Source organism: Tachyglossus aculeatus, chromosome 14, assembly GCF_015852505.1.
Source record: "Tachyglossus aculeatus isolate mTacAcu1 chromosome 14, mTacAcu1.pri, whole genome shotgun sequence".
Classification (NCBI taxonomy): Eukaryota; Metazoa; Chordata; class Mammalia; order Monotremata; family Tachyglossidae; genus Tachyglossus; species Tachyglossus aculeatus.
Window position 1 is genome coordinate 19,791,580 of NC_052079.1, and position 12,484 is coordinate 19,804,063.

Genomic DNA, 12,484 nt, shown 5'->3' on the forward strand with positions numbered 1-12,484 from the left:
GGTGCTGTGGGGAAGGGAAGGAGGTAAGACGGGGGGGATGGAGAGGGGGACGAGGGGGAGAGGAAGGAAGGGGCTCAGTCTGGGAAGGCCTCCTGGAGGAGGTATCCACACCAGCGCTTAGTACAGTGCCCGGCACAAAGTAAGCGCTTAACAAATACCATCACTATTATTCTGGTGGGTCGACTGCAGGCAGTGTGAGACGGATGATTGGGCTGAGACAGGATATCTGTTTAGCAGCAGTAGCAGAAATACTCTGCTGAAGCTGTTACCTGCTCTAGCTTTGCAGAACATTGGAATCGGTGAAAGCGCAAGCCGGTGAATTAAATCCACTTGAATGGATTGTCCGCGCCTTGAGCAGAAAACATTCCAGAAAGGATATCCCACCCTAAAGGGATGGATTTCCTGTCTCCCAATCAGCTGCCCAGAGGGAGGGAGACAGGGACCGGGACGGTGTCCAACCTGATTAACTTGTATCTACCTCGGCGCTTAAAACGGTTCTTGCCATATAGTAAGCGCTTAACAAATACCATAATAATAATAATAATGTTAATGTGTGGGGCGGTAGGAGACTCAACTGGTTACTAATCGGTTGACTGCTGTCAGTTTAATCTGCTTTTCCTGTGTCCCCTCCTGTAGGTTGGGAATGAGCAGTGAAAGTCTCCCCCTTCTAGACTGTGAGCCCGTTGTTGGGTAGGGACCGTCTCTATATGTTGCCGACTTGAACTTCCCAAGCGCTTAGTACAGTGCTTTGCACACAGTAAGCGCTCAATAAATACAATTGATTGAACGAATGAATGAACAAATGAATGAAAGGGCTCAGTGGTGAGTGCAAGGGAAATGGGACCAATGGGATAGCCAACAAAATGGCTTCCAGGCCCTGGAAATCTACCCATTGGCACGCACCTGGGAAACAGTGTGGCCTAATGGAAAGAGCATGGACTTAGGGGTCAGAGGAGCTGAGTTCTAATCCGGCTTCAACCACTTGACTTCCCAAGCGCTTAGTCCAGTGCTCTGCACACAGTAAGCGCTCAATAAATACGATTGATTGATTGATTGATCTGTAAAATGGGGATGAAGGCTGTGAGCCCCACGTGGGACAACCTGATTACCTTGTATCTACCCCAGCGCTTAGAACAGTGCTTGGCACATAGTAAGCACTTAACAAATGCCAACATTATTATTATTATTGTCTGCGGTATGATCTCAGGCAAGTCATTTAAATTCTTTGTGCCTCAGTTACCTCATCTATAAAATTGGGACTAAATCCTCCTCCCTCCCTCCAAATTAGATTGTGAGTGGGACAGGGACAGTTTTGAACCTAATTATCTTGTATCTACTCCTGTTGAGTAGTAAGTACTTAACAAGTACCATAATAAACAACAACAACAACAAAGCACTTAATACAGTGCTCTGCATACAGTAAGCACTCAATAGATAGGACTGAATGAACAAAAACATATTTACACCCCCCTCAGTACAGGTGTATATACTCAATTATTTATTCTGACCATTCTAGCTGAAAATATTTTTATGTTGGTTTTCCCTATTAGGGTTTAAGATCCCTGTGTGAAGGAATGCATCACTTTAATCAATCAATGATATTTATTGAGCGCTTACTGTGTGCACAGCACTGTACTCAGTGCTTGGAAGAGTACAATGTAACAGAGTTGGTAGACATGTTCCATGCCCACAACGAGTTTACAGCCCTTTATTCTTTATTCAACTCTGTTATATTGTGATAATAATAATAATTTTGGAATTTGTTAAGCACTTACCATGTGCCAGGCACTGTACTAAGCGCTGGGGTGGACACAAAAAATTCAGGTGGGACACAGTCCTTGTCCCACGTGGGGTTCACAGTCTCAATCCCCATTTTACAGATGAGGTAACTGAGGCACAGAGAAGTAGAGTGACTTCCCCAAGGTCACACAGCAGACAAGGGGCAGAGCCAGGATCAGAACCCATGACCTTCTGACTCCCAGGCAAGTGCTCTATCGACCACACCATGCTGTATCATCCCAAGCGCTTAGGACAGTGCTCTGCACACAGTAAGTGCTCAATAAATGCAGCGTAGCTCAGTGGAAAGAGCCCGGGCTTTGGAGTCAGAGGTCACGGGTTCAAATCCCGGCTCCGCCAATTGTCAGCTGTATGACTTTGGGCAAGTCACTTAACTTCTCTATGCCTCAGTTCCCTCATCTGTAAAATGGGGATCAAGACTGTGAGCCCCACGTGGGACAACTTGATCACCTTGTAACCTCCCCAGTGCTTAGAATCAATCAATCAAGCAATCAATCAATCAATCATATTTATTGAGCGCTTACTGTGTGCAGAGCACTGTACTAAGCACTTGGGAAGTACAAGTCGGCAACACATAGAGACAGTCCCTACCCAACAGCGGGCTCACAGTCTAGAAGCGGGAGGCAGAGAACAAAACCAAGCATACTAACAAAATAAAATAAATAGAATAGACATGTACAAGTAAGATAAATAAATAAGTAAATAGAGTAATAAATATGTACAAATATATATATATATATATATATATATATATATATATATATATATATATATATATATACAGGTGCTGTGGGGAAGGGAAGGAGGTAAGATGGTGGGATGGAGAGGGTGACGAGGGGAAGAGGAAGGAAGGGGCTCCGTCTGGGAAGGCCTCCTAGAACAGTGCTTGGCACATAGTAAGCGCTTAATAAACGCCATTAAAAAAATAAATACGATTGAATGAATGAATAAATACGATTGATTGACTGACTGACTGAAATTCTGCATTTCCCAGATGCCCAGTACAGTGCACTGAACCAACTGTGAGCTCAATAAGTGTTCCTACTATTGCAACCAGGACAAAGACTTGGCCCACTTACAATGAGGCGGTTGATGTGAACCTGCTGAGGTTGGAGGCCTAGGGAAGAAGCCACCCCCCGGCGAAATATCTGCAACAAGGTTCTATTCAGCTTTTTCACATCCATTTGCAGCGTCTGAAAAATAAAAAAGAAGAAAACATTAATGAGTCTTCAAGATTTGACCAGCTCCTAACCCCAGAGACTCCTGTGAAATCCACAATCCCTGGAGGATGCAGAGGACTTTTTACATTTTTCATCGAGTTGCAAATGAGCCCCAAGTGAAAGTTGTCAAATGTTCCTTAGTCAAACTCAGGACATTCAGTGGGAGCTGAGAATCCCTCGAATCAAACTGTTCTGATATTGAGGACCTGCTTGCCATTGAGGGAGGAAGCAATTAGAAGGAGGAAAAGTTTTACTCTTAATCAGAGTTAACTGCCTTGGGGATCGGTCATGTCATAGAAGGTGAAATGAAGGAGGGTAGATTCTTCTACCTTGTTTTAGGCAATTCTTGGAATTTCTTAGTATTTCATCCTATGAAAATAAATCAAATGGTTCACCCATTCCCTGGAAAAGTTGTTTTATCGATTCGCAAACCACAAATGCCAGGCTCGTTCTAGGCCCATCGCTCTGGCTTCCCGGCTAAATAAAGGCATCCTTATGTCCACCCAGAATTTTCAGCCCAAACAACTTCAGTTGGCACAAAATGTCCTAGGCTGGGGCATAGATCTAATGATCTAATAAAAGCAGGCTAGATAGCTCCGTCTGAATGGGTGCCGCCTTTTCTCAGAAGAACATCTAATAATCCAGATGAAAGGAAATTGGGTACAGATTTATTCAAATTCAATTTCCCTTCAGGAAAGGGGAAGGAATTTGCTGCTAAATGCATTTGAGTAGATTGTACAGTTCAGGAAATTTACAGATCAGGACCGCAGGGACTGAGCCCAGCAGGCAAAGAACTTCACAGTTCTCCGGCCTCTTTTACCCAGCCTTGAAAAGCCAGAGATCTGCTGCCATTGAAAGGCACAGGAGACCAGGAAGCTTGGAGGAAGAAACGGAAGATCAATGTTCCTTGATTACACCCTTGAGTTCAGACGAATATTTAAATGGCCTCAGCTAATAAAACTGTTTGAAATTTGTCACAAGCTAATCCGGTGAGCTACTTTAACAGGGTTGTTTCAGGAAATCTAAGGAGTTTAGCCCACTTTATGAATGAGTGAATGGGGGGAGATTAAGAGGGTTTGATTGCCTATTTGTATATTGTATTTTGCCTATTTCTCTAAACCAGCTCTTGTTTATTATTATTAGTGACAGTAATAATAACAAAAATAATAATTATGGTATTTGTTAAGTGCTTACTTTGGGCCAGGCACTGTTCTATGCGCTCGGGTAGATACAAGATGATCTAGTTGGACACAGTCCCACAGGGGGCTCTTAGTCTTAATCCCCATTTTACAGATGAGGTAACTGAGGCACAGAGAAGTGAAGTGAATTACCCAAGGTCACACAGCAGACAAGTGGCAGGGCTGGGATTAAAACCCATGACCTTCTGTCTCCCAGGCCTGTGCTCTATTCACTAGGCATGCTGCCTTATCAAGTCACTTAACTTCTCTGTGCCTCAGTTACTTCATCTGTAAGACGGGGATTAAGATTGTGAGCCCCACGTGGGACAACCTGATTACCTTGTATCCCCGCAGCGCTTAGAACAGTGGTTGGTTCACAGTAAGCACTTAACAAATGCCATCATTATTATTATTGTCTTCTCATTATCTCCTTATCTTCCCACCCAAACCCTGTCCTCCCCGTCACTTTCTCATCACTGTGGACCGCACCACCATCCTTTCTGTCTTACAAGCCTGTAACTCTGGCGTTGTCCTTGACTTCTTTCTCTCATTCAACCCACGTATTCAATCCATCACGAAATCCTGTTGATCCCATCTTCACAACATCGCTAAAATTCTGCATCCCAAAAAATTTACTGCATCAGCCTCATTGCTGACCTCCAAGCTTCCTACCTCTCCCCACTCCAGTCCATACTTCACTCCGTTGCCCGGATCATTTTTCTACAAAAATTCTCAGACCGTGTTTCCCCACTCTTCAAGAAACTCCAGTGGTTGCCCTTCCACCTCCGCATCAAACTAAAACTCCTCACCATTAGGCTTTAAAGCAGTCACCTTGCCCTCTCCTACCTCACTTTGCTATTCTCCTACTACAAACCAGCCTGCAAACAATGCAAACTCTCTGTTCAGAAGCTTCCTGGACTGACAGATCTAGTATGAAGCACATGAGAAATTACATGACACACGCAAGGCCACACAGCTGGATATATTTATAATTTATTTGCATTAGTGTCAGTCTCCCCCTCTAGACTGTAAGCTCACTGTGGGCAGGGAATGTGTCTACCAACCATTATGTTGTTCTTTCCCAGTTTCTCTGCAAACAGTAAGCACTCAATAAATACAAGTGATTGACTGAAGTGACGAATCTGGGACTAAAACACAGGTATTGTGATTCTCAGGTCCAGGTATTTTCACTCGGCCATGTCATGTCAACTCCTGATCACGGGATCAGAATAGATTTTCTTTTCTGTTTTGAGCAACACAAGGTGCTGTAAATACCCCTCAAATAGCAAAAACAATTAAACTTCAAAGAATGCTTCACTACCTCTATTTAAACAGTCCAGCAGATCTGAAAAACTTGCTTAAAATCGTAGTCCTAAGATAAGGTAAGTCATTTTATCATTATTAGTAGTAGTAGTAATAGAGGTATACCAGAATTATTATTATTGATACCATAATATTGATGATGATTATTATTATCATTCCATTTCCTCATCTATAGAGTGGGGATTAAGACTGTGAGCCCCACGTTGGGCAGGGACTGTGTTCAACCTGATTTGCTTGTACCCACCCCAGTGCTTAGTACAGTGCCTGGCACACAGAAAGCACTTAAAAATACCAGAGTTATTGGGAATTGTATCCATTTAGGGCCTATTGAGTGCCATGTACTAAGAATTTGGGAAAATATAACAACAGAAAAACCAGATAAATTTTAAGATTAAGGAGCTTTTAAATCTCATTTCTCTGCACTCAAAGCTCACAGTCCTTTAAACACCACTACTAAAACAATGTCCCTGGACCTAAGAGGAATATGTCTACTAACTCTAGTGTATCGTACAATCCCAAGTGCTTAGTCAGTGCCTGGCACACAGAAAGCACTTAAAAATACCAGAATTATTAGGAGTTGTATCCATTTAGGGCCTATTGAGTGCCATGTACTAAGAATTTGGGAAAATATAACAACAGAAAAACCAGATAAATTTTAAGATTAAGGAGCTTTAAATCTCATTTCTCTGCACTCAAAGCTCATAGTCCTTTAAACACCACTACTAAAACAATGTCCCTGGACCTAAGAGGAATATTTCTACCAACTCTAGTGTATCGTACAATCCCAAGTGCTTAGTACAGTGCCTGGCACACAGAAAGCACTTAAAAATACTAGAATTATTAGGAATTGTATCCATTTAGGGCCTACTGAGTGCCATGTACTAAGAACTTGGGAAAATATAACAGAAGAACCAGATAAATTTTAAGATTAAGGAGCTTTAAATCTCATTTCTCTGCACTCAAAGCTCATAGTCCTTTAAACACCACTACTAAAACAATGTCCCTGGACCTAAGAGGAATATGTCTACCAACTCTAGTGTATCGTATAATCCCAAGTGCTTAGTACAGTGCCTGGCACACAGAAAGCACTTAAAAATACCAGAATTATTAGGAGTTGTATCCATTTAGGGCCTACTGAGTGCCACGTACTAAGAACTTGGGAAAATAAAACAACAGAAGAACCAGATAAATTTTAAGATTAAGGAGCTTTAAATCTAATTTCTCTGCACTCAAAGCTCACAGTCCTTTAAACACCACTACTAAAACAATGTCCCTGGAACTAAGAGGAATATGTCTACCAACTCTAGTGTATCGTACAGTCCCAAGTGCTTAGTACAGTGCTCTACACACCGTAAGTGTGTCACTGATTGACTGAGTGATCGACTGATTTCAGTATTTCTTTTTCATTCAGAAAAGGAACCATCGGATCCTGCATTATAAAACCGAATGACCCAATTACTTCTTGCTCATCAGTACTGTTTATCTTGTGCTGCGCCTGCTCCCCGGGGGAAAAGTAGTTTTGAGTCTCTGGCCCTTCCCAGCAGCAGCGTCGCCAAGAGTGTAGAGGTTGGGGTGTTGGCCCGCGGCCTCGATTCCCAAGGCGGTGAGCCAACAGAGACTTGCAACTCTGGTGACAGTTTCAAGGTCTGGGAGCAACTGGCTCCGCGGAGGTGCCCAGAAGATGAGAGTTGATGTCTTCCGGTCTGGGGAAAGTTACCTTCCAAGAAGGTAGGATCAGCGCGAACCAGGGAAAGACAACTCCCATTCGACTCCGCTGAGTTGGATCTACCCGGTTAGTGGGAGAAAACATTGCAGTGATTATCCAGAAGAAGTCAAGAAGAAGTCAAACAAAACCGTTCTGCTTGTTCTCTGCCTTGGCCTGAAATATTCACGTCTCCTTTTGCTCTGAGGGGGCTTTAGCCAACCCCTCTGTGCAGGCGATACCCCAGACAGGTTTGCAGTTTGCTAATCTGTGATTCCCACAACAATTAAGGCCTTCTTGAAAACCTTAGTTTTGGTAGCTTTGGTAGCTGTTCGGTAGCCTGTGGAAGGTTGTACAGAACAGGAGATAGTAGCCTTGAATGTTTTATGAGCCAGGGGCCACTAAACTACTAGGAATGAGAGTCCAGGGGAGCCTTCCACCAATCCAGGCATTAAAAAGGAATAAAGTAGAGGGGGAATCTATGAAATGGGAGGGAATTCCAGAGCGAAGGAAGCTTGTGAGCCAGGCATCATATGAAGGATAGTTGAAAACTAGGCACTAGATCAGGTTAATAAAATAATAATAATGATATTTATTTTACTTGTACATATCTATTCTATTTATTTTATTTTGTTAATATGTTTTGTTTTGTTCTCTGTCTCCCCCTTCTAGACTGTGAGCCCACTGTTGGGTAGGGACCGTCTCTATATGTTGCCAACTTGTACTTCCCAAGCGCTTAGTACAGTGCTCTGCACACAGTAAGCGCTCAATAAATACGATTGATTGGTTGATTGATTGATAATACTAACATTAATAGTGGCTTTTGTGAAGCACTCACCAAGTGCCGAACACTCTACTAAGCAGTATACAAGAGAGTGGGGCTCACAGTCTAAATAGGAAGAACAGGTATTTAATCCCCATTTAACAAATGGGGAAACTAAGGCCCTGAGAAGGTAAGGATGCACAGCAGGCAGGTGGCAGACCACAGAGGAAGAATGGAGAATTCCAGCTGGGGTGTAATAGGTAAAAACAGGATACGGAAAAGTGAAGGAGATGATGGGATGTCTTAAAATCCATGATCAGGAGCTTCTTTTGCCGTGGAGCGGTAACCATCCAAAGTTTTTGAGGAGCAAGGAGGTGTGTGCAGAATGATGGTTTAGAAAGAAGTTGAGGGCAGCGGAGTCAAGAAACTACCAGGGAGAGGAGAGACTGAAGCCAGGGAGACCAGTGAGGAGGTTGACACAATCACTGGGCTATGATGAGCGCTTAGACCAGAGTAGTTTCCATTTGGATGCAGAGGAAGGGAAGGATGTGGAAATACTGAGGAGGGAAAACTGATAGGATTTAATGATAGTGATAATGACAAGACTTTGAAGAGTCATGGATGATATTAAGATTGTGGGCCTCTTTGACACAGAGGATGGCGGGGTTGTCAGCTGTGATGGGAAAGATAGGTGGAAGAGAAGATTTAGGAGGGAAGATAAGGAGTTCAGTTTTAAACATTCTGATATAATGCTAGAGTGCCTGACATCATGGTACTAGCAAGGTACGTATGTGAGACTAGAAGAAAAGTGAGATTGCGGAGAGGATAAAAAGGCAGGATTAGAAAGAGATCAATCAATTTGTTGGGAGCCTGCTGTGTGACAATTATTGTGTTGAGTGCTTGGAAGAATACAATAAAATTAGGAGAATTGATCCCAGACTTCAAGGAGCATAATAATAATAATAGTTATGGTACTTTTAAAGTGCTTACTATGTGCCAAGCACTGTTCTAAGCACTGGGGTAGAGATATGTTGATCAGATTGGACACAGTTCCTGTCCCACGGGGGGCTCACACTCTAATCCCCATTTTACAGATGAGGTAACTGAAGCACAGAGAAGGTTACACAGTAAACATGTGACGGAGCCGGGATTAGAACCCAGGTCCTTCCAACTCCCAGGGGAACCAGGCACTAAAATAAATTACAGAAAAGTAGAAGTAGGAAAAGGGGATTCATCCATTCATTCATTCAGTCGTATTTATTGAGCACTTACTGTGTTCAGAGCACTGTACTAAGCCTGTGCACAGTAAGCACTTTACAAGTACCGTTAAAAGAGAAAGTTAGCAGCCAGGGATAGGATACATAAAATATGTCCGGAAGTACTGAACATTATGAAATCGTGAAAACCTAAGAGCTTAAGTGGTACGGAAGAGCTCAAGTGGTGGTTGGCGAATAGGTTAGGGTGATAAGAATTTAGGTGGAAAAGGCCTCCTGGAGGAGATACGATTTCCAAAGGGCTTTGAAGAAAAGGGTCGGCATCCATCTGTCAGATATGAAAGAGGAGGAAGTTCCAGGGTGTGGGGAGAGTCCGAGCAGAAGATCGGTGACATGGGAGAAGAAAATATTAGCCCAGTGAGTTGGTGAGTTTGATAGGAATTAATAGAGCAAAGCTGGGGAGGGAAAAGACAGTCTGGATCAGCAGAAGGGACAGCCCCGCCGGAGCCAATTAAAGCCATTCATCAGGAGTTTTTGCTTGAAGTGGAGAGGGAAGGGAAACCACTGGAGATATGTGGGGAAATAGAGCTATAAGGAAAATGATCAGGAAGCAGAGTTTTTTTGTGTGTTTTTTTTGTCTTTTTTTTAATGGCATTTATTAAGCGCTTACTATGTGCAGAGCACTGTTCTAAGTGCTGGGGAATTTACAAGGTGATCAGGTTGTCCCATGTGGGGCTCACAGTCTTCATCCCCATTTTACAGATGAGGGAACTGAGGCCCAGAGAAGTTAAGTGACTTGCCCAAAGTCACACAGTTGACAAGCGGTGGAGCTGGTATTTGAACCCATGACCTCTGACTCCAAAGCCCGTGCTTTTTCCACTGAGCCACGCTGCTTCTCTGTTGAGTTGAGTACAGACTGGAGAGGGGAGAATCTGAAAGAGCCAGAAGCAGCAGTTTCTGGAATTTGACAAGTGTCTGAAGCTGTATGCCAGCCACTTAGACGGAGACAACCACTCTCCCCTGCTTCAAAGCCTTATTGAAGGTGCATCTCCTCTGAGAGGCCTTCCCAGACTGAGCTGCACTTTTCCTCATCTCCCGTTCCCTTCTGCTTTGCCCTCACTCACTCCCTTTTTCTCTTCCCACCTCCCAGCCCCAAAGTACTTATGCACACATCTGTAATTTTATTTATCCCTTTGCTCTTCAGCCCTCATTGAAGGTGCATCTCCTCTAAGAGGCCTTCCCAGACTGTGCTCCACTTTTCCTCATCTCCCGTTCCCTTCTGCTTTGCCCTCACTCACTCCCTTTTCTCTTCCCACCTCCCAGCCCCAAAGTACTTATGCACACATCTGTAATTTTATTTATCCCTTTGCTCTTCAGCCCTCATTGAAGGTGCATCTCCTCTAAGAGGCCTTCCCAGACTGAGCTCCACTTTTCCTCATCTCCCGTTCCCTTCTGCTTTGCCCTCACTCACTCCCTTTTCTCTTCCCACCTCCCAGCCCCAAAGTACTTATGCACACATCTGTGATTTTATTTATCCCTTTGCTCTTCAGCCCTCCCAGCCCCAAACTCTTACATACATATCTGTAATTTTATTTATTTGTATTGATGTCTGTCTCCCCCCCCTCTAGACCGTGAACTCCTTGTGGGCAGGGGATGTCACTGTTTATTGTTGTACTGTACTCTCCCAAGTGCTTAGTACAGTGCTCTGCACACAGTAAGCAACACTCAATAAATGTGATTGAATGAATGGAGAGGAAAGGGCAGATAATAATAATATTCATTCATTCATTCAACTGTATTTATTGAGCACTTACTGTGTGCAGAGCACTGTACTAAGCGCTTGGGAAGTACAAGTTGGCAAAATATAATAATAGCATTTATTAAGTGCTTACTATGTGCAAAGCACTGTTCTAAGCACCGCAGAGGCTACAAGGTGATCAGGTTGTCCCACAGGGGGCTCACAGTCTTAATCCCCATTTTACAGATGAGGTAACTGAGGCACAGAGAAGTGAGGTGACTTGACCAAAGTCACACAGCTGGCGATTGGCGGAGCTGGGATTTGAACCCATGACCTCTGACTCCAAAGTCCGTGCTCTTTCCACTGAGCCACACTACTTCTCGGATCTTAGGAAACGCTGAGGTGGAAAACCTGAAGGGAGTTGGTTACAGAATAAATATAAGGGTTATCCATCTCCCTCTCTAGACTGTAAGCTCATTGTGGGCAGGGAATGTGTCTGTTCTAATGTATGCTCCCAAGCAGCGTGGCTCAGGGGAAGCAGCGTGGCTCAGTGGAAAGAGCCCGGGCTTTGGAGCCAGAGGTCGTGGGTTCAAATCCCGGCTCCGCCACTTGTCAGCTGTGCGACTCTGGGCAAGTCACTTCACTTCTCTGGGCCTCAGTTACCTCATTTGTAAAATGGGGATTGACTGTGAGCCCCCCCGTGGGACAACCTGATCACACTGTAAACTCCCCAGAGCTTAAAACAGTGCTTTGCACATAGTAAGCGCTTAATAAATGCTATTATTATTTTATTACAGTGCTCTGCACACAGTAATCACTCAATAAATATGATTGAATAAATGAATGAATGAAGAGAGAGACGGAGATCAAGGATAATGCCAAAGTTGCCGACTTCAGAGACAGGGAGAATGGAAGAATCTACATAGATATGATAGCTGAAGCCATGTGGAAAGATCACGGGCCTGAGGGTCAGAGGATCTGGGTTCTAATCCCAGCTCTGCCACTTGCTTGCTGTGTGACCTTGGGCAAGTCACTTAATTTCTCTTTGCCTCAGTTTCCTCAATTGGGGTTCAATACCTGTCCTCCCTCCTCTACTTAGACTGTGAGCCCCATGTGGAACAGGGACAGTGGGCGACCAGGTTAAATTGTATCTACCCTAGGGTTTAGAACAGTGTTTGGCATAGAGCAAGCACTTCCAAATGTCATTATTATGAGCTCTCCGGAGGAGTGGGTATAAAATGGGAAGAGTAAGGCCTTTAGAACAGAGTTTTGAAGGGCACCATCAGAAGGGGGTAAGAGGCAGAGGAGGAGCCAGGAAGAGGAGAGCTGTGTTGGTAAAAAGAAGATTAGAAAGCATTTTCAGGAGGAGGGAGTGGTCCCAATGGCCAAAGGTGGCTGAGAAGTAAAGGAAAATCAGCATAGACTGATTAGATTTGGCAAGGAAGAGATCCTCAGGGATCTAGGATTTGTGGCTTTTACTCAACTGCATTCATCCAAGCACTTAGCACAGTGACCTGCATACCTTAGGCAGCTAGTAGAGTCAACCAAT

General features: G+C 43.9%; 1 protein-coding gene across 3 annotated transcripts in view; it reads right to left on the minus strand.

The window, feature by feature from the left end:
* The window catches only part of PTPRR (protein tyrosine phosphatase receptor type R), a 247,635-nt gene that overhangs the window by 134,045 nt on the left and 101,106 nt on the right, over nucleotides 1-12,484 (minus strand). For all 3 annotated transcript variants that reach the window (XM_038756286.1, XM_038756285.1, XM_038756287.1), the window contains one exon: nucleotides 2,877-2,990. In XM_038756286.1, the coding sequence (XP_038612214.1) occupies nucleotides 2,877-2,990 (114 nt within the window). The remainder of the gene's footprint in view (nucleotides 1-2,876; nucleotides 2,991-12,484) is intronic.